Raw genomic sequence first — 24,043 nt, forward strand, 5'->3', positions numbered from 1 at the left:
GGACTCAAACAGTTCCCCTAAAAAGGAGCACGTTTAAGTTTAAGAGAAGACGACGAATGACAAACAGATCTTTTAAGTTTATCTGCACCTAAAACCGTCTAAATAACCTACAAAGTTCTTGAGGAAAGAAATAAGAAAAATATGAAATGAAAACATTGATAAAGCGAGTATAAAGCTAATATTCACTTTATTCCGTTGACTGAGCTATGACGCTGCGTCGCATTTGTATTTTGTTGCTGCGGCTGCTTTTTCGCGTCGCTATGTCGGTCGCGACTCGTCGTCATCCGTCTGTCAATTGAATTAGAAATAATTTATTGCATATGTGCATATAAAAATATCAAGCGAAACAAATAGACGTAGTTTTTTGAGCTTTCTCAGGTTTTGTTATTTTGTATTTTTATTTCTTTTTGAATTCTCTTTTTTGTTTCTTCTTTTGTTTAAGGGTTGTTTATTTATTATAAGTTTTGTTTTTTTATTTTCCCTTAATTTGTTTAATGTTTTATAACTCTCACTTAGTATTTGTTTCTCTTTAATTTGTTTAGGGCTTAATTGGAGAGATAAACAGGACCGTATATTAATTTTTTTAGGGGTTGCTTAAACAGTTAAAATGTTAATTTTAATAAGATTTTGATATTATTTTAAAGGAAAATAAATGAATTCTAAATTATCTAAGTTATTAGATAAAAGACTTAACCGGGTTAAGATGTATGCTTTAGAAGAATATTTAGCCACTTCAAAAGCAAAACTTATTGAGTTCAAAAAATGATATTTTTCAAATTCATGTTCCTAAAATTTGAACCTAACAGTTGTTTCAGTCTTTGTTAGAAATAAAACCTAAAATCAGAGTGCTTCACTATCCCCCCATCGTCATTATTTTGATCTGAGCCTGAATCACGATACTAAATAACATCAGGCGGTTGCTTTATAAGGAATCTTTAGCATCTGGTTCTTGAATGACGTTCACTTGCCTAGTTATAAAATTTTAATTACAAAAATATTGAATGCACAATTAAATGAAATAAAGTAGCAAAATGAACACTATTTTGTTAGTTAGGTGGTTATTGATTTAAGTCATCTCTCTTTAATTTCATTGAAACATGACCAGTGTTAATAAAAAACAACTTATACCCATAATAATTTAACAAGCTGTGACTTTTAGAAGTTTAATACAATTAAAGTTTAATTGTTGCAGTTTTATCTAACCAGAATTTACTATAAACATGCTAATTTTTGTTATTTTTAATAATAATTTATTTATTAATACTTTTGGACAATTATTTCGTGTGAAATAAACCTTTTTACTTAAATTCTTATTTTCCTTGATTTTTTGTTGTTTTGAACAAACAAATCACATGAAACTTATAAATTTATCTCTAAAACAAAGTAATGTTCTTTCTCGGATAAGAACTTAAAAGGGTCAAAAACAAGAGGTTTTAGGAAATTTTTTGTTCAAGAGTATTTAAAAACGAAATGATATACGCTTCCAATACTTTTTCTGAAACTATTTATTTCAAAATAAGGGCTGTTCTGTGTTTTTTAAAAATCCATGATTAAAGCTTGTCTAATATGAATATCAAATGAATTTTTTGAGAATAAATAATAAATGCTATTGAAATACGTTGGATATACATAAGTGATGTATTTAGTTTTGGCCAAATGGCCCAGTTCTAAGGTAAAGTGGAAAACGAAAAACGTGTAAAAAAATCATCAAATAATTTATTAAAAAGAAATTGTTTGTGCAGTACTTTCTGAGACCAATTCAAGACATTTCAAGTCAATCTATTGAAAATTATCTGATTTTGAAATATAAGTCCGATTAACCTTAAAAATTTAGTATGAAATAAACGCGTTTAAAGTTTTGAGAAGTAGAAAATCATTAGCAATTTTGCAATTCCTTCAATAGTAAGAATACAAATCTGATTACTTATAGTTTTTTCCCAACATTTTTTGCTATTTAAAATAAAAAAAAGAACAATGTTTCCAGAATTTTAGGATGACCTTTCACTTTTTTGTCCCTTAAAAAAATGCAATTCGTTTAAAAGATTTTGAAAGATAAATAAATCACTTTTATAAGAAATTTTACTTACGAAATATAAGAATTAATTGGCAAGTATACCTTGCAAATCATGATTTTACGATGATAGAGAAGTTAAAAAAGTGGGTCCCGCAATTCCTTCCATCTTTCTGTTCTCACTCCAACAGTCTAAATCAACGGAATGATAGCGTTCACGATTGAGAAGTAAGGCTTTAAGAGTATCTTAATTTGAAATTAAAAATTTTAATATTCGTACCGAAGTATAACCCCCCATAAAACCGATATTTTATTTTAAAATTATTTAAGGAACTATGAACCAATTTAAATAATCATTTTCTGAACATAAGAGCTTGTTTGCGTACATAATATTTTATGATCAAAAGTGTCCAGTTTTTTTAACTTTTTTTTTAAATTAGTTATCTCAAAAACGGGTCAGCATTAGTTGACGAAATTTTGATGCAAAACATATGTTAAGGAGCATATCCAATTTCTTTTTTAAATGTTTAAAAAATGTATTTAGAAAAAACCTTTCAAAAGATTTTCAAAGAAAGAAATAATAAATAATTTGTTTTTGAGAATTTAAAAGACGTTTTAATTTTTGAACAGAAACTTATTGTTAAAATACTCCACTTTTTTTAATATTGGACCACGACTGCGTTTTTGTCTGATTTTACTGCAAAATATGTAACAAACAATATTAAAGCTACAAATCGGGATTTGAAGTTATTTCATCTAGTTTGAAATTTGGAATTTCTCAAATTTTTTGATTTTCGAAAGTTAACCTTTGATATCACTTTTCATATTAATAAATGTCTTCGAAAAGAGACAGGTCCATATTTTAAGATTTAAAGAACCAATCCAAGCTTAAAAAAATGCAGTAATTACTCAAATTATTTACTTAACCTAGAAATAGATTAAAACACTGTAAAAAATATTCAAATTCTTTGATTCCGTACTATTTTAAAATATTTGTAAGATATATAACGTTCAAACAATTTTTTTTTTATTTCCAACAAATATTTAAAATTAAACTTGCACCTCTATTGCTGTAAGAGTTTTCAGAAATTTAATTTGACATCACTGTAAATCACTTTTTGAAAAACTTAAAACTCGTATTTGACTTTGAACCAGTTTTTGGGAAATTTAGTAATAGGGCAAAATTAATTATTTCAACACACGTTCGATTTAATTTCTTATTAAACTCACATTGAATAGTTTTTAATTTCTGGCAAACAAAATAATAACAAAAGTTATTCATTTTTTTTTTCAAATTAATTATTTCAACACACGTTCGATTTAATTTCTTATTAAACTCACATTGAATAGTTTTTAATTTCTGGCAAACAAAATAATAACAAAAGTTATTCATTTTTTTTTTCAAATTTGCTGAACTGAATCGAACCAAACGGTTGTCTTTTTCGGAAACTTAAAATTAAATTAAAAAAAAAAACCTTTAGGAGCTAAGTTTATATTCACGCAACAAAAAAACATTTAAAAGGCTACAATTTTGACAGTCAAAAGAAAAAAAATTTATTCGTATTTTCGTCTGCTAACTTCAATATTGTTTCAGCAACATTTCAAAAAAGAATTTCAACATTGTAGCTATGAAAACGAAGATCTTCCAATTGAAATGCATTTATAAAGCTAGAAACTAAGATTGTATCAGATAACTTCTAAGTTTCTTGACAGGAAATTCCTTTAGGCACTTAAAAACCAGGCAAGATATAAATTTGTAGGTTCCAAATGAGAATTTAATTAGCTACGATATCTTACATCATATTTTTTTAATTCCGCATCAAAGTCTTCGCCAAAGTAAGGAATAAACTCACTAAGTGCAGACAAAAGTTACATACGATTCAAATTAGGTGAGCAATATTTTGTTGGGAATATGAATGGGTATACATCGAAAATTGTGTTGACCTAAACATTCTCAAAATGTTGGTATTAAGTTTAAAGGTATTTTTTAAAATAATAATTTGAGGGAGTTTTGTTTTTTTTTTTTGTTTTGAGAAACAATTCTGCCAAAACAAATTCGTTTCTTCAAAATATATTCACTTTTTAAGGAATCACCTTTCAATTTATTTTATATTTTCTATTTATTAAAATAGCATTTAAATAGAACGTGAAAGTATTTGGGTTATTGAGCGAGTATTTTTTAGGTTATTAAGTAGGTACCTAAATATGAGTATAGGAATTTTAAGGACATACAAATTAGAATTATATTTATCATGCATTACATAACATCAGTCGTGCAGTGAAAGCTTATAGTAATATCTTCTTTTTTTTAATTTGACCTTTAATATAAAAACATACAAAAATATATATGTTGTATTTTGTATCTACATATGTACTCGTATATACATAAAACATGCTTCTCTATATACAGAAACAAAAAAGCATACAACAAATCTTCCACAACCAATTTTTAAAGTCATATTCAAAATCAATGCAATTATACAAAACCATATGTGCTTATATTTTTATGCTGCCACAATTCCATCATACTCGGTCGTAAAACCTTAAAAAAATTGTTTAAAAAAAATCAAAAAAAAAAAAACACCACCATGATGCTATATATTCTCTCGTGTACTTTACTATACTTGCGGGCTTAAGCTTATAAACACAACATCTCATTAGCATTATGAAAAATGTGAATGTAAAAAATGCATGTGCTCTGCTTCGTCATACATTGATGGGATATTATTTGCGCTGATGTGGACTATCCAAGACTATTCACATGATCTATCCATCATTTCTATTCACAATTCTTTACAATTCGAAAACTCAAAATGCAAAAATGCAAAACTGAAAAAAAAACACCACACAACCTTTTAAAAAAAAAAAACTAAAAAAATTCAATGCAGGAGGCCTAAACACCATCATCACTATGTCCTGCCAACCAAACAACCCAACAGACCACCTATCAGTCCACCATAAGTCCTCAAGACCACCAACCAACCACCTACCAACCCCCACCCACCTTACAACTCATCATAATACGCGAAAATATCTATAGTAATGAGATACTCACATTGAATAGTTTTTGGGTTCACGTATGCCAATCAATTACTAAATTCATGTTAGAATAGAAATTTGAAAAAAAAAAAATTAAAATTGATCCAACTACTACATATAATACTATGTACTACTATAGATACTACTATCTACTACTACTACTACTGATGATAGATACAACAAGAAAACAAATTTCTAACAAAAAACATTTCTCATTTCTAGATGGAATCTGTTTTGTGAATTCACTTGCATACGCACGTACGTACTGATGATGTAAAATATCTATAAGTAAAAAAAATAATAACAATAAATTGTGTTTGTTTTTTTTTTATCTACCCACTTTTCTATATTTTAAAATTAGCGATTTTTAACCGAAAAAAAAAGAAATAATTTTATAGTCATGCAAACTGATTAGAAAAATAAAAATAGTACAAGTGGACAACAATAGTAATAGAATATTTGATTTTTTTTTTCATTCATTGGGTTTTGTTTAAAATTACAGTGGTGGACATTGAAATTGTCTAAAATAGTTTTGAAAAGGAGTAGAAAAAGCGAACGTACAAATTAGGCTCGAATATAATTGGTAACACAATCAGAAAGTAGGCTTTTCTAAATTTAACTTTAACATTTAAAGAATTGGTTTTATGTTGCATCTAATTTAAAAAAAAAAAACTGATTACACTGGTCGACAAGATCAAAACAAAACAATAGTCTTTAAGGGGATTGAGATGTCCCACATTTGAACCTCAGCTTTAAATTAGTTTACCACACCAGGTTTTTAAAATATGCCCATGCTTAAAACAATGAAAAACGGGTTTTTAAGGCCTTAAAACTCAAAGTATCTCCTACCAATAAATTGTATGATAATTTTGCAAAGTACAAGTTTTTCACTTTTAGGTTCTTTTTAAGGGATTTTAGGTTCTGATATTAATTATTATTTGACTCAACTTGAAATTGTGAGCAAACCTTGAATTTAATTAAGTATTACCCATATTATATTATTATTATACATAGTTTTAAAAAACACGTCTTGGAGTTAATTTTAGTGCTGACTACGAACGTGAACTTTGATTTTAAATATTTGCTCAAAGTTTAAGAATACTCTTTTCAAACATCATTTTTATAATTTTTTATAATGTTTCAAAAACTTCAAATGAGAAAATTGATGAGACGACGTATTCGTTACAAGAATAAATATTTCTTTCAAACTGTTTACCATTCTTTATGGTAATGGTTTACAATTTCTTTTTGATTTTAATAAGACAGCTGAAATTTAACAACTTATGAAGAATTTTCGAAAATTTGATGAATTTCTATAAATATTTCAACTGAATATATTGATGAAAATAAATAAAAATTTGTGTAACCTTGACGGATTTTATTGACAAAAATCAACTTCGTAAATTAAGATAGCATCTAAAAGCCTTGTAAACGTGTTTTTGTTTAGAATTTTAGAAAGTAATATCTCAAAAACCTGATGTGATACAATCATTTTGAAGCCGGATTTGAAATAAAGCCCTTATGACTTATAGGAAAAGTGCAATTTTATCGCTACTAACAAAACTTTGTCAACCAGTGTTTTGTTCGAAATTGTTTTTTTATGTTTTGCCCCAACGTTCATAAAGCACAAGTAAATTATGTTCTTATTTGAATATTTTTTCGGCCCAAAAGTAGTAGAACAATTACTCGATACTGGTTGTCATCAATATATTTAATATGCTTCAATATACGACGAAATTGCGTTGCTAGATAAATTAATATACTTAAGCATACATATGTCCTTTTTCATATTTTTCTATAAAAAAAATGTTTTCCGAGGAACGGATAAGTTTTTATAGGTAATGATTGTAAAGTAACGTATAGTTACGAAATATATTGAAATAAAAAATGACATTTATAATAAGGTCATTTCTTATTGGCAATTAGAAGCACACAACCAGTAATAGCTATTATTGAAAGTAATCATTGAACGAGCGGTTATAGCTATCATTGAAAATTTGTATTATTGAACCAAAATTTTCTGATTTGATTTAACTTTTTGAGAATTTATTAGGGTTGATCATTTTAAATTAAAATTGATGAACTTAAAAAACAATGAAAATTGGGCTTTAGTTGAACTACTATATTTTCTGAATTTTGAATTCAAAATCAACTGTTCATCGAAACTGATTTTGTCATTGATTTTTTTAAGCAAATCTAAGACTCACTAGATTCATTTTTACACCAAACAAAACAAATTTGAATTCTGTTCAATGTTAACTATGTTATGTTTGGTATACAAATTAAGCTTATAACATTTAACAATTTTTCAATGCAATTATTTTGAATGAACAGCAGATTAGATCAATTCTTACTTCAAATGCTTGATTCCAATAAGAACATCCTTGATTAAAATATCGCAATTTGTGTCCAATTATAGAAATGTTCAATGATAGTTATAAAACACACATCAAACAATTCTCGATGATTGGTTCGAATGGTTTGAATAGTGAAATTCAATGTTAGCTTCAACTATCTCCTTCAAGTAGATCATCGAAATTAAAACTAATAAGTAGGAATAGAAAGAAAATTGTACCCCCACTGAATTGTGAATCTTTAAAAACGCTGTTTTTATTAAAAACTTTGAATTGCCGCCTGTCAGATATATATTTTCAATGATAAAATCTTACCTAAAATACTTAATTTCATGTATTAAATTGTTTTACCAAATAAAATATAAAATTCTCATAGTGATAATAACAATATAAAAATAGTGTCTCAATAATAAATGACCCCACTGTAAAAAAGTAATTGTTATTTTTCTTTTTAATTTTTATTTATGTTTATTGTTAATGCTTTTTGCTATTTTTAATCGACTTTTGCAAAGAAATCTACAAATAGAATAGATCAAGAATTAATTGTTTAAATAAATTATTATTTTTATTTTAAAGAGTTACTTAATGATTTCACTTAGATTAATAAAATTCTTACCAATAATTATGACAAAAATGATGTCAGCTGGCTTGAAAAGCGACACTAGTCAATATGAATTAAATAAATTTGTGAAATATTAAACTAGAAAATTTTAAATACAAAATTGTAAATCTTTTAACCAGTTAAAACGTATTCTTCGAACTTATTTTAAACTGTTAGCATATGCTTAAAATATCATAGATTTATTCTACTTCTAGGATAATGCTCCAAAAATATTCGAGTAGAGTTTATTTTACTATCCAACTAGAAATCAATTATAAACTGGTATGCCACAAGGCTCCGTATTATCTTCAACACTTTTTCTGATTTCATTTTTCTATGAATTTAAGCATCTGTAATCAAATAAATAAGTTTGGTGCTGCTTAAACTTTTTAAGAACTATTCCTGATTGCGAATAATGCCAGGTATGGAAGAGACCTACAATCTTTTTTTTGAGGATTTGTCAATTAATCGCATAACATAATTGAAGCAAGACTTTTAGGAGTTTGGTGGATTTAGATTTGCCATAACTAAGCTCAGAATATTTTATGAGTTAACACCAAACTGAATAAAAAGATTTGTTTAGTTTTGTTCAATACATTCTCCCGTGTTACACTATACATTTTCTATTTTTAAATTTTTTTAACTCAGATTTAATTCACAATACACAAAGAAAACTTGGTTTGAAAACTCTGATTTTTGTTTTCATTTTAAAAACTCCCCTAGGCTAGGACCTCCCAATTATACCTCAAAAGAATATAGCCTAGTAAAATAATAAAGTACTCAATTTTTAAATATTTAAATTATCCATCAAGTGTGACTGTTCAAAACATCAAATATGTTCATTTAAATACTACATATTTTAAGTATTAAGATTGACTTAAAATTTTGAATATATCTTGGGATCTACATATACTTTAGAAGAATTATCTTATGACATTTTAAAATAAATCACTTGAAAAAGTAATTGTTAGAAGTTACTGATATGTTTAAAAAATACAAAAATACTGTTTCTTGTAACTCGACTTATTTAGAAATATTTCCTAAAAATAAATTATCCAAAATGATTATTATTTGTTGGGTTTTAGGCGGCCTAGGGCCCTAAGTGAACTTCAATTAAATAATTTACGCCTCAACATTTTGTCATGGATTTGTCAACAGTATACCCTTGTTGTCTAACTTTGGCCGTCCTAAGTTCTTTAGCCATACTACACGAATATTTATTTAGATAACGAGCTGTAAAACCGTCCTTTTTTTCCTAATTCTCAAACTGTGTATGAAGCTCATAAAAGGTATTTTAAACCCTTTTAGTATGTACAAAAAGAAACTCTCATATGGCGACTAATATAAATTGAATATACTTGGAGTAAGCCAAGGTAGTCTCCTGAGTCTCATTTATTTATATACGTTTATTTTCTTTCAACTTTAAAGTAATCACTCAATTTAATCTAGTCTCTGCTTTAATGTTTCATTCAACATATTTTGTATTTTATAGCAACTATCTGACTCAAGTCCCTTCTATTCTTAGCATTAATTAATTTTATACTCAAAATCTCAACAATTACACTTGAAACCATTTTCAGTTAGACTACCTACCTTACATTCATTTTTATTAATTATGTAGTAGGTACTTTGGTATCTACCTTACCGTCCTACCTCTAGACAAAATGCAAAGTGGTAAATGTCAACTTTCTTTATTTTATTCATTTTTATATTTTTCTTATTTTCTGATGTTTCCTTTTTAAACTTGTAAAAGGTTAACTAAGCTATAGACTAAGTAGACATACAAAAAAAAAACAAATTAAAGAAAAACAAAAAAAAAACAAAAAAAAAACAATTTAAAACTAAAGAAAGATACAACTCAAATAAAATGTAGGTATGTATCTATCTACACTGTACAATGTATCTATGACTATAAAATTCATCGTTTGTCGTGTCGTGATTTATCTTAAAGTCCACTCTATGGGTCTGTCTTCTGGCTGTCTGCCTGTCTATCTATCTTCCTCTGCAAATTTTTGCTTCACCTCCTCCTCCTTTTGCTGCAGCTCTGCTAAATATACTCTGTAGGCATTCTGCTCCCACCAAAACGGAAGTAAATCTCCCGAATATGATAAAATACTAAAATTGTATCTCAATTCACTAAAATGCATATTCACTCTCTCCTCCCTCCCTCTATATCCGGATTGAAGGTAAAAGATGACAAAAAAAGTAAAGATAGAATTAAAAGAAAAATTGTTAAGTAGGTAGGTAAAGTATAGTATGTATGATTTTGTTGTATCTTATTTGTTGTAAATTATTTGACTTTAAGTCTCCTCGAGCCTGTTTTCTTTCATACTTCTCTCTGTCTCCTAATGTACCTTACCAGGCTTACCATATACAAAATTGGGATATCTCCATTAAAAATTCTCGACAACGATAATTCGGTATGAAGGTCCAATTGTAATTGTGCTTTAAATAGCCTTAATCACAATTGTGATCTTAATAGCCCAAATCATAATGGGGCAATAAACTACTAAACTGAGGCTTATTTTTGAAGATTTCTTTCTTCTTACAAATGAATTGCGCATTGAAGCAAAACATTAACGCACAAATCTAAGAAATCTAGACAGGGTCTTGGTGTTATGATATTGGTGGTTGATATTGGGCTACTTTTTGGGCAACTAAAAGTATTAGGACTCTTTTACTTGGGAAGATATGGCAACCCTGAACCTAACCAGAAGTGTATACAATTAAGGAGACACAGACAATACTTGTGGACCTGTGTTAAAACTGCAAGACTGCAAGTCCATTTTGACAGCCAAATACAATATATACAAAAAAGAGAAGAAAACAAATCCCTTTACCTACTTTAATGAAAGTAAAATGTTTCTTGTCCAACGGGTTTAATATTTATCAATTTTTTTCTTTTGTATCTTTTTTTCACAATACTAAAAATACAATTTCAATTTCGTTGATCGTCGTCGTCGTCATCTTTGTTCGACGACGTCAACAACGACAACTTTTGTTGGTTCGGTCGTGTCGTGAGAAGAGAGCGTTTTAAATCTCAAGACTAAGCTGAGCTTAAAATTCAAACATCAGCAGAGCTAAAGTCGAAATCGAAGTCAGATTCAGAGCCAGCAGCAAAATTGTTCCGCATCCACCTTTAGATTAAGTATCTTTTCTTTTTTTTTGTGTTGTGTTTTCTTTGAAAGACTTGAAGTATAGTATCTTCGATGAACCACCAACCGGCAACAGCCAAGAAGAAAAGAAGATTGGTTGAAAAGAAATTCGATAAAATAAGGAAGTAAAAAGTTAGGTAGGTAAGGTAGGTTGGTTTGGTATAGTGGGGGAATACATGTAGATAGAGGTATAAAATGAAATGGCAAAGACCAAACCAAAGTAACAGAGAAATGCTTTCGATTTCGTTTCGATGTTGAGTATGGCTTGAACAAACTGGTATGCTAATCGCAGTTAATATGCATTGTGGTAGGGGAGAGTCTTTTTTTCGTTGGAATTGAAATATCTTGATAATTGAAGAACTAATATATACAAGACAAAAACTCATGACCAATAAAGTAAATGTAAAATATTTAACATAAATCCCTAATTTAAGTTAAAGAACGGTCCAATTTTAACAGTTGACTTTGAATTAATTTTAGTAGAGTTAAAAGTGAAATTTTAACATGTGCCACAAGTAAAACAAGTGAGATTCAAGGTTAAAAGGTAGCCTATTTTCACTTTCCAAAATACTGTTCTCTTGTCAACTTTTATTATTTTTGATGCATTTTTAAAACAAAATTCTAAATAGGTACATTTGGTTTTAGCCATGTTAAACATAGAGCCAACAAGGTCATAAGAAAATTAAATCTGCCATTAAAATATAAAATATTTTTAACATAAACAACTTGTTAATTTTAGGTTTTTTATCAAAGAAAGTTTCGTCATTTATTTGCAATCGATTAATACATTTCAGAATGAGACATATGCACATTTCCCTTCCTCTTTTAATTTCTTGCAATAAAACTTGCCTCTAAGAGCTAAAATAGACAAACTTTTAATAATTTTCAATACATCATTTAGAAAAGAAGCGTTTTACTTGTTATCAACACGGTAGTTCTTAGAAAGTTTTTCAGGATCTTAGATTAACTATTGCATCATTTTTGTTTATAATTTGAAAAAAACTTATTACATTAAATTTGTTGAGCCCAATTGTGTACCTACGTTCTTTTAAAAACCACACTTCACGAATGTGTCTTGGGCAGTCTTAATTTTTCCCACTCATCTAGAAATATGCTCACATTCAAAATCAATATAAATGAATCGTCATCTTATTTCCAATCCTCACAATGCATGTGTAAAATATTTATAACTAGGAGTAATCTTACGGCAAACTTTGTGACGATTATAAGATCTCACAATTTGTATCTTAAATATAGAAGAAATATTGATTTCAATAAATCATAATTTTTTTCTTGAAAATAAAATAAAAGAAACGCTACAATATTTCCTAATAATTTGAAATTGAAGCACACCAAAATATTTAAAAAAAATTTAATTATTCTGATAACTTATCCAAATTCCAAATAAGAAAATATAGTTTTCAACAGTTGTTTTTTAAAATTTTTATAAGTTTGGTATTGAATCATAATTTAGACCTTTCTTATTCTAGTACATTGGAATTTTGTGATTTAAGGTTTTCCAAGAGAAAACTTACAAAATATGACAATTTCTAAGAGACATTGTACATATTTAAATATTAAAAATATGTTTTTGAAAGATAAAAATGTGTGTTCTTTTAAAAATAATCAATGAAAATATTTTTAAAAATATTGGCAACATTCTATGAGATTTTTTTATCTTTAAACTGAAATATTTTTAAAAATATTTCAGATATTTAGATATTTCAATTTGAAAAATTTCTTTATATAATATATCTATTTCTTCTGTTATGAAATAACGCTTAGAAAATGTATCCAATGGAACAAGAATTATGTTAAATTCATTTAAGACAGCTTTAACTTTCACTCGAAATAAAATCGAAATGGAAATTGGTGGACAAATTTGAGCCTATTTACAAATTTTAATTAAATAATTTGTAAATTTTATAACGCCCATTTTGTTGAAATTCTTCAAAACCAATTTTTCGTCTTTTAAAATTGTAGTTCTAAAATTGTTTGAAATTGAAAGTTTTTCAATAACTTTTTTTAAGTATTGTATTTTCATTTCATTGACATTTTGAATAAATTTTTGAAAAACTTAAAATTTGAAACCCCTTTAAATGTAATGTAGATGAAAAATAAGTTTTGGAAAAATTCAATGAAATGGGTGTTAAAGTAGTTAGAAATGTAAAAATATTCTTTTGGAACATTTTTAAAAGTGATAAAAACAAATTCACTCATTTTTCTAACTCGATTTCGATCGATTTCTTGAAACTAGGTCACAAACTTGGAATAAAGTTGCACGTTTACAGAAATTCGATTTTTTAACAGTTGAACATAAATCTCTAAAAAATTTGACTAAGAGTTTTCGTACCTTAGCACCTTTCGAAACACATCAGGTTACTGCAACGAGCACCAAAAATAATTTTATTAAACCCCTGACCTTAAAAATATCATTACATTTGTCTTAAAATTTACATATGATTTTTTGAAAAAGGTGTAACTGTTTTCTTTTCTCATTTTTTTTTGGTTTCTATTGTTTACCGCTTTTATTTTTGAAAGAATAGGAATTCAAGTGTTTTCAATACTCAACATTTGCATAAAACAACCACCTCCCTCTGAAAAAATTCCTATTGGCAACTTGGATACGGTTTTAAGAAAAAAGTTAAAACTAAGTTATTCCATCATTGAATACTTATGACAACAAATCAACTATTTTATCTTTATTATACTTTTCACTTTTTCAACGACTTTCAATTTACTCAATGAACTTCAAAAATCCACAAAACTTCTAAAACTTCTAATATTCAGTCATAAAACTTCTTCCTATACCAAAAGAAACTCCAATAGTTAAGAAAATCCGAAATTTGTGCAAAAATTAAAATTAAATATTTAAAAATATTCTACCACTTTCATTTGATTTCTTTTTATATCTACACCTCTATCTCTTCGCATCTTTATCAGACATTTAGTTAATTGACTAAAATGTATTCAATTTATATTTCGACATTTTAAGTAGTATAGAAAAATCGAAATTCAAATAAATATTCAAATTAGATATAAACTTAAATTCATAAAGTAAATAAAATCCATCACTTTTTTTTCAAATTTTAATTTGAATATCTATCTATGTATGAATTTAGGTACCCAAGAAATATAAATTAAGCTATGCTTAAAAATTTGTATCTCTAACTTTCCAATGCATTAAACAGAGGTATAGTAGCAGTGTTCTTCCAATTCAACTCAGCTTTCCAAATCTCTTCTAAAGTATCAGTATCATCATTTTTTTTTAAATTAAAACTCCTAACCTCTGAGGCTCCGACTAACCTAACCACACGCAATCTTTCCCATCAGGTGGTGGCACAATTAAAAAAACAAAAGGCCTATGAGTCAAACCAGGTAGACCCATCATCGAACTTCATCAAACCAAAACCCATCAAACATCACACACTCTTTCTTTCTCTCTCTCTGCACAAAAGTCCCATTGCCCATCAAGCTAAATTCCAAACGAAACTTTACATTTTGCTTCCGCAAACCGGCAAAGCAAAGCAAAAAGGAGACAAACAAATAGAGTCAACGATAAAAGTAAAAACGAAACAAAAACAAATAATAATAAAACCTCTAAGCCCAAACCCCAGACCCCAAGCCCCATCATTACCATCACCATAGCCATCAAGCCCCAAAGCCCATACCCAGAGACGAGCTTTTCTGTATAAATATATCTCTCTTGTCTGGTCTCTGGTTTGGTTTGGTGAGGTTGGATATTGTAGTTGGATTGCAGCAAATTTGTCTGTTTTCTGTTTCTTTCTTCTGTTTCTTTTTTATTTTTATTTTGGTGTATTTTAAAAATTTTTAATGTGAAAGAAAGAAAAATGGAATTCCCAATCGCAAACTATCCACTAGTTGTATTTTGACTCTCACTCTTCATTCGTATTTCGGCGACTAAGGTTCGATTTCGGATAATACTTCTTCATTACCTTATAATTACTTCAATTCATCATACCTAAACACATTCTCAAAACATTAAAAGACTTTTCTCCAACCATCCATCAAAAAACAAAACCTTTTTGAACCAAAGTGAAAACAAATACATCGATCATTAGTTTGTGATTTTCCAAAATTATCCACTTCATTAAATTCTCATTAAAAAAATGTGTTTTTAAAAATTGACATCAAATTCGCAGTCGAAACAACAAACCAATAATTGCATCTAGATACTTTCAAACAAAAAAAAATATCTTCGATTCAGAAGTTTTAAAACAATAGATATTCAAAATAAAGAAAAACAAACATAAACAGCGGTGATGCTTTGATATAATAAATTCGTGTCTTGATCTCTCTCCCCTTTTCCAATAACTCAAACAATCCCCATTCAAAAATATAAAAAAATCCGAACATACCTTCTATCTATCTAACTGCTGGTTAAATGTTTTGTATTTAATCAATTGTATCTATACAAACAGGTGTTTCCTCCCTCCAAACACACAGGGAGTGCTGCTGTGCAATAAAAAGCTAATCATAAAAATCTTCTTTAAAAAGTTTAAACAACTAAAACTTCCATACTGTACTTTCAATTAATTTGCATTGCATTGGCGTGAGAGTAAAAGATACAATATCTATCTATAATTTGTATCTGTATCTGTATTTATCTGTGCAGTTTTTTTTTTGTTGTTTTGTGTTTTTCATTTGTTCCACAACAACTTGCATTAGAATTCTTGTGTGATGATCGTGAAACGCGTGGAATAAAACGTTCAAGGTCAAACTTTTTTCCAAAACCAACCCCGCTAGTGTGTTTTTTTTTCAATTCTATTCGTATTCTATGTATTTCTATTGTTATTTTTATTTGAGAAGCTTCATCGTCGTATCTGAGTGGTTGAATGTGAAACTATAGTATAAATTATCATTTGCTATTTTTAAAGCTTTCAAATACCGTCACAAGCTTGCTATTCGCTGTCTTCCCTATATACCCCGGGTATAGTTCGTTTTGTATTTCACGCGATATCATCAAATCGCGTTGTTTCGGTCGTCTGAAGTGGCTTCAATTACTATCTCTATATCTATTTGTTGTTTTAGTATAGTTTTTGTTATTTACTGCCTTCGCCTTTGCCTTTGGAAGACTTAAGTCAAGTGTTTCGAGATTCTATAAAATACCAGTTTTTTTAAAAGCTTTTCTAAGAGTTTATGTCTGTATAGAAACAAATAATTGATATTCAAGATGTTCATCACCTACTGAAAAAGATATAGTGGCACGTTAAAAAAAAAAAACAGTGTGTGTTTTTGTGCTTCTAAACATTTTTACCGACAATTTCATTCCTATAAACAAAACGTTCACAAAAATCTATGAATGAAGTCCTTACCAATGAGGATGGATTATCAATTGCCTCCACCGCCACCGCAGACCTTACAAATTGGTCCATCGCAGGTGCAAGTCCAACAAACGCATTTACAAATACTCCAAAATGTCCATCAGCAACATCAACAACAGCAACAACAACAACAGCAACAACTCCAGCAACAGCAGCAACAACAGCAACAAATTGTTGGATCAATGCAACCGCCAGCAACATTGCCACCCTTAAGCTCGCTACCCTTGCAAGTTGTACATAATTTGCCTCATTTACTTGGTAATACCAATGTTGTTGCTAATACTACAATTGGTGTTGTTGGCAATAATAACACAAATCCGCCTACAAACAATAATAATCCTACTCTAAGAACCAATGGAAATACTCTGCAACCTTTAAATGGCTTAGGAAGCTTACCACCAAGTAGTCAACTTTTACATCATCATTTGCAACATTTAGCAAATGCAAATGCCAACAATAATAATAACAATCCAAATACTCCAAATAATAATACTACAGCGAACAATAATCTCATTTTAACAAATAATTCTAATAATAATAATAATTCGAACAACAATAACAACAATAGTGGAAATGTTGCTGCTGATGAAAATAGTCGCTGGACACAATTTCAAGTGCAACAATTATGGAAACATCATGCATCATATTTGAATGGTAATGGTAAATTAAATTTTGTGTGTGGGGGAATAGTTCTTTAACGCCTCTTTGTATTGAAGGTAAAGAATTTTATGGTAAAATGGTAAGGGCTTAAAGTTAGATATAAGATACACGAAAGAATGAAGATCCGGTTATTTTATTGTTTATTTAACAACCCTTAAGAAATTAACATAGCCGAAAATTCTCAGAAAATGAAAACCTGAAATAGTTTTACAGAAGTGATTTGAGTATATACTTTAGAAACGCCCACTGATTGACTAAGGCTTTGGTATTGGATTTATAACAAAAAAGAACTAGGTTTTTGATGAAAAAGTTTCAAGAATTTGTTTTAGAACTAATGTCCATCAGGCATTTTGAACTAGGCGTCTACTTCTTCTAGTTCTTCTTCTGTTATTTATGAATCTTTTTATAGTATATTTATGAAATTTTAATATTTGTTCTGAAATGTTTCCTTTTTTTAATTCATTAAAACTCCTGATGAAATGTCTGTCTTTTCTACCTCTAATTTTCAATGTAACTTAATTGTGTTTTGAATTTCTGCTGAACAACATAATTTTAAAATTCTGGTTAAACTCTTGGTCATTTTTTACTGACCACGCAAGAAATTTCAGATCAGTAATTCAACGACTTGAAAAGCTCGAAACATTTTGACCATATAATTTATAAATTTTGAGTATCTAAAAGTCTAACAAAAACATTTTGTTAAAATACAATTTGTACTTTCTCGGTTTTTGTATCATTAGGTATTGAACTTTCTTAAGAGGCCCCATAACAGCTATATGAATGTTATCTATGATCTTAAGAATTCTTAAAAATTTGTTTCAATCAAATTGTTAATTATAAGGTTGAAATGTTTAGCAGCAACTTTTTATATATGTACCTTGAAAAAGTTGTTTAATATTTTCTAGGTTTGTTAACATCAACATTTAACATTTCTGCAAGAAATGTTTTAAACAATATTCAACTCTATAAAAGCCAAACTTAATGACTTAAATATAATTATTTTTCTTCTCTAGTTAATAAATAAAAAAACTTAATTGGCTAACATAACTAGTAGAACTAGAAGTTTATCGAGAATTCATTTAATCTTTTTTTATAATGTTATTGAAGTGAGAATATGAAAGAATGGTATAGTTTAACATTTGACATTAAGCTGACAAGAGTTATCTTGTAGCATAATAATTAAAATTGATTTTATAGGAAAATAAGTTGAAGGAAAATTGATTGAGTGCAATAAAGCAGAATATTTTAGGTTTATTTTTTTATTTAAAGAAATTTGTAATATTAATAACAATCATACCTCACCCGTGGCATGATTATTAGTGCGTTGGATAGCGAGAGGTATTGGGTTCGATCCCTGCCTGTGCCACCTAAAGTTCTTATTCACGGGTATGCCTCTTGCGAAGAATTGACGAATTCTCCAAGAGTAATTCTTATCATAAAAAAGTGCTTTCTCAAATTAGCCGTTCGGATTTGGCATATAAACTGTAGGTCCTCTCCATACCTGCAATTACTCGCACACAGGAATGGTTGAGAGTTGTAAGTCTCTAGGCCCTGGTTCTCCACGCACTGTTATTTTTATAATAAAAATCATAAAATCAAGTTATTTGATTGTCAGAAAATGTGCAAAATATTTCCTAGAATTGATTTCTTCAGAGTTTCAGCAGTGGAAATTTCTTGTTTCCACCGTTTCATTATCAACTCCAAGCACTTTAACTAATAAGGGAGATCCTTAGATACACGTAGTAGACTTAGAAGACTTCTTCTAAAAAGATCAAGTGAACTGATAAATTCCGACATTTGTTTTCTCAGACGCTCTATTGTTACCTCAACATCATTTAGCGAGTAGGAAAGACCCTTAAATTCATGAGGTATTAAAACAGACCAAACACTAGTCAAAGTCTTCTTGGTTTCTTTTAACATAACTCCTAAACATCAGTGTAAAGACTTTGTCAATTTCGAAAATTGTTTCAATATGTAAAACTTAAAAAGAAGAACATTGAACATTGATATTCTCCAATAATTATCATTATTTAAACAAAAATTTGTTAAGTTCACACGAACCTAATTTTTCCGAATCTCTAAAAAAGAACTAATCATTTATTACCACAACATTTTAAGAACAGTGTAAAGTATTGACATTTTAATCCACGCATTAAGTTTTTAAAATAATAAAAAATGAAAAAGTGGGTCATATTTAGTACTAACCCAGCACTAAGAAATCTAAGTCCTATGAAAGCTTTTAACCAAAACCTCTTAGTCTTAAATTTTTAATTATATCTGCTCAAAAATTGATTTTTTTGAAGAAATTAAAAGTTTTCTACTTTATTTCGAAAACCTTTAAATTTTTCAACACTTAACATATGTTGGCTCTTAAAATAGCCAATAACAACAAATCAATTTATTTTTATTAAAAAAGAAAGTTGATGAAAGAATTTATTCATACTATTTCCGCATCGAAAATCGAAAAAATTAAAAAAACTAATTATTGTTCCGGTCATTCAATGTTTACTTTGGATCTTTTATGGTCTTACTTTAAATTCACGAGCACTTTAGCATCTGAGGTTTTTGATTTGATACTCTGAAAAACAAGAAAAAAAACACAGCACTAGTTATTGTCCAATAACATTATTGACGGTTCTACTTATTCAAAATTCCTATCTTCAATATTCAGTTTAAATATTCAAAATATTTCATACAATTTTACAACAAATCTTTCCACGTTGTCAGATTTCACCTCTCCTTCATAAATCTTAAAGAAACACTGAACCATTTATCATGAAACGGTTTCAAAACAAAAAGGCAAAACGGTTTGAAAGTAATGTTTGTTTTTGGCACTGAGTTTCTGAAATATATTGAAAAATATAAGATAGTTAAATTGGTGCTCTGATTCAAAATCAACACTGACGATAAGCTCTTAACCGTTTTTTTTAAACCATTAAATCAAAACTCAAAACTTAGAGTCAAATGAAAACTCATAACTAATGAGAATTTCAAAATACTAACTCCCATATCGTTGAGTTTTTTCAAAACTACTTTAAGAGCCAAAATAATTTAAGAAGCTTGTGCGTTTGATGTTTTTCAAAAATTTATTTAAATGTCATAACTAAAGTTGTGCTTGAATATAATAATTTTGTTTGAAATATAAAAGTCTAATGTCTCAAAAAATCTATGACTCAAAAATCATCAATTATTTAAAACTAATTTAGAAAATAAATTCAATAATATGGCCGCAAGTAAGATGTACTTAAATAACTTAAACTGTATCAAGAAGACGAAGATTTCTCCTTGAAAAACAATCATAAAATTTATTGTGAAGAACTGCAAATGTTTTGTTTTACCTCAACCTTAAAAATATGGTTTTTGCTTATCTTTAACATTTTGAAAACCTGATGTGATCAAAAAATTATAGTGCCAATTCAAATTCAGGATATTTAATTCCTATATAAAAGTGTTTATAAAACAAACCTTATTTTTAAGACCAGTGTATTAAAGTATGTATATGCCCGAAAGTGTATCTAAAGCTATTACTTTGAAACTGTGCTAATATTTTGAAAAGCAGTGAATACTTTACATACATAGATACAAACATGTACTTTTTTGCTAAAGACATATTTTCCAATTCATCTCAGAACTTCCGCCGTAATAAAATATATTAAATATTTGGTCAAAACAAAATTCGGTTTAATTATTTAAATGAAGATAATACCAATCTTCTTTTTGGAAATTTCATTCATTCCATTCTTCCTATCAAATTTTAAGTTATTGAACATTTTTATACTTATAAACAAAACTAGGAACATTAAAGTGATATTTCTCTCTAAAAAAAAGACTGTTTTCTATTTGTTTTATATTTTAAAATAATTAAATATGTATACATACATTAAAATGCAAACAAAATACCTATCAGTAATTTTCCAATTCCACTTATAAGTTTACTAGACACATTTATAGCTTAAATTGTACTGGAACTTTTTTAATAAGAAACACAAAACAAATAAAATACAAACATTCTAAGCTAATTAATGTCCCTTATTTTGTTTAAATAGGAACTGTAATCCATTTGAAATTTTATTGATTTATCGACAGTTCGAACACGACAGTAAAATCGTGCATACTAAGCGAAAATTCGTTCTCGAACCTGACCTAGAACTGCCAAGCCTACCTAAAGACCTACAATAAACCCTCTCTTTTCAAAGTATAGATAGGTATACAGCTCATGAATATCATTTAAAAAACCACTGACACTCTGTGTGTCGGTGTCGTGGTCGTTGTCGTCTGCCTTTGGCTTTCAGCTTTTTGTGAAATAAGGTGTCACTCTTGACTTAAGTTTTTTTAGTTCCGACTTATTTACCTATTCTAATCCCAAAAATACGAATTAAAAAAAACTTAACAAGAGGAAAGTCTTTTTTGAAATTCACCTCATAAATAAATTGCCTTGTTTTAGTGCGTTTATGTCTTTATTTTTGGATATTTTTAAATACGTCGCGTTTTCTACTGTCGGCGCATCTCTCTTTTATTCAGAAAACATTTTTGTTTTCTGACCTGTCCAACAAACTTGATGTTGCTGCCCAAAATGTGCATGATTTTCCATTCGACCAGAATATTGAGGCCCACATTTTTTGATGGCCGTATTTCGTATACCTGATTCAAAAGTTGTTATTGTTGTTGTTGGATTTTTATAGATGCCCCATTAAAGGGACAGACAGACCGTAGGTAGGTAGGTATAGGTTGGAGAGTGCTTAAACTTTCCATTTTCATTCTTTTATTTTTCAACTTTTCGTTTCGTTTATACTGTATTAAAAGATATTGTATCTTTTTTGTATCTTTTATTTTATTTTTGTCTTCTGGATGTGGTTCGAGTTGTTGGTATATTTGCCTTATTATTTATACATACATTTATTTAATTCCAAAGCTTTTTAATATACAATTTTTGTTGTTGCTGTTGTTGTAGTTATTTCGACAGTGGAACCTTCTTTTGCCGAATTAACATGGTTCGTGTGTTCGCGCGCGCATTCTGTCTGCTATGAATTTATACTTTTTAATATGATGTATTTTTTTTTGTTTTTTGATTTTCAAAAAGTGTGTAGAGAGATGTGTGTTTTTCGCTTTGTTGTTGTTATTTTTTTGATTTTTGTTTTATAGGTAGAGGTACCTTTATATCTTTTTTTTTGGTTGGTTGGGTCTTCGAATTTACTTTCATTAAGTTGTAAACTTTCACTTTTTTGGGCAGTTTGATTTATATTTTTTGGGGCTTATATTTAGTAAATAAAAAAATTATAAGTATGTATAAGTAGGCAGGTAGAGGTTGAGGTAGATATTCTTGCATAGCGATTTTTTAATTTTTTCTTTTTAATTCGAAAGTTAAAAATTTAGTTTTTATGACCATTATAATCACACGAGCCATAGATTATAATTAAGTTGCATTTTTCTGGAGATCATATTTCGTAGGTTATTATTAATATTTTAGTTCTTGAAATTAAGTTGAAAGGGTTCTTTCATTTAATTATGTTTAATGGTGCTATTATTAAATTTTCTGTTTTAGGAAAGAAATTTTTGCCAATTGCTTTTATTTCTCAAGAACTAATAATTTTTGTAACAATTAAATTTGTACAAAAAACTTACAATTGTGTTTTCCATTGGATCAAATTTCAAATTTTTCAGAATTTAAACAATTTTGAAATAAATTGTGTTCAATTTTTAAAACACAAGGGTTCAAGTACAGGACTTTCCAATAAGAGGTTTCATTTTCAATAATTTTCTATTTAAATCATATTTCGTAGGTTATTATTAATATTTTAGTTCTTGAAATTAAGTTAAAAGGGTTCTTTCATTTAATTATGTTTAATGGTGCTATTATTAAATTTTCTGTTTTAGGAAAGAAATTTCTGCCAATCGCAGAACTAACAATTTTTGTAACTACCAAAAAGTATATGCAGTTTAAATTAACAAACAATTAAATTTGTATAGAAATCTGAGAATTAGGCTTTCCATTTGATCAAATTTCAATTTTTCGGAATTTAAACAATTTTGAAATAAATTTTGTTCAAATTGTAAAACACAAAAGTTCAAGTATAGGACTTTCCAATAAGAGGTTTCATTTTCAATAATTTTCTATTTAAGCCTTTCTCAAATTTTCTATTAAAGCATTTCTCAAGGCAAGTAAAAAGAATGCCACTATTCAAGCTTTAACAATACACATTTCAACAATGATCTGAATTTGTTAAAATTTAAATACAAAAATGGCAATATTTTTCAGTTTCAGTTAGTAATTTGCCAAACAAGAGTTTGACCGTTTATGCCTACAATAAGTCACCAATATTTTGTGATTTGACATGGAAAATTTCGTAAAAATGATATGGTTGTGCAGTTATAGGCCATCTTTTCATTTATTATTTATTCATCTTTTCGTCAAATATCAAGACTCTTATTAGGAAGCTCTTTTGCTGATTTCTTCAAATGACTTTGCATCATTATTAAAATTTTAAATAACAATCATTTTAAAAATGTTAATACACATTTTTTTAATTTTAAATTGTCACTTTTCAGAAGTTATTAATTTACCAAACAGTTTTTTCAGTATTTCAGAGGTATTTCGAAAATTTGATAGAACAGATATAATAAAAAAAATTGTAAGCAACTCATTCGAGAATTCGAAGTAAAATAAGCCTTGTACTGATTTGACCAATGAGTCTATTTTCCTAGGATAGGGTTCCAAACATGATTAATCATAAACTTAAACAGAATCGAAAGAATTATTTACCTGTGGAACCACAAAATTAGTACTTCTCAAATATGTTCCTAAAAATTTTATGACGAAACTCAATTCAATAATTGTGAAGAAAGTAATTGACACCTTCGGGAATAATAGTTTAAAGAGC

The 24,043-nt window shown here is 28.2% G+C and overlaps 2 protein-coding genes across 16 annotated transcripts in view; one reads left to right on the plus strand and one right to left on the minus strand.

Annotated features, from left to right (window-relative positions):
* Positions 1–24,043, minus strand: part of LOC129945531 (RNA-binding protein 45) — a 292,274-nt gene that overhangs the window by 63,505 nt on the left and 204,726 nt on the right. The gene's annotated exons all lie outside the window — the stretch shown is intronic.
* LOC129945529 (transcription factor VBP) overlaps positions 1–24,043 on the plus strand; it is a 57,017-nt gene that overhangs the window by 8,365 nt on the left and 24,609 nt on the right. For 9 of the 15 annotated variants that reach the window (XM_056055321.1, XM_056055322.1, XM_056055323.1 and 6 more), the window contains one exon: positions 5,273–5,308. The exons of 2 other annotated variants lie outside the window; for them this stretch is intronic. In XM_056055321.1, the coding sequence (XP_055911296.1) occupies positions 5,273–5,308 (36 nt within the window). Of the gene's footprint in view, positions 1–5,272; positions 5,309–14,944; positions 17,160–24,043 lie in introns of those variants that run through there. 4 more of the 15 variants (XM_056055335.1, XM_056055331.1, XM_056055333.1 and 1 more) reach the window with 4 other exon arrangements.

This window comes from Eupeodes corollae, chromosome 2 (assembly GCF_945859685.1).
Source record: "Eupeodes corollae chromosome 2, idEupCoro1.1, whole genome shotgun sequence".
NCBI lineage: Eukaryota > Metazoa > Arthropoda > Insecta > Diptera > Syrphidae > Eupeodes > Eupeodes corollae.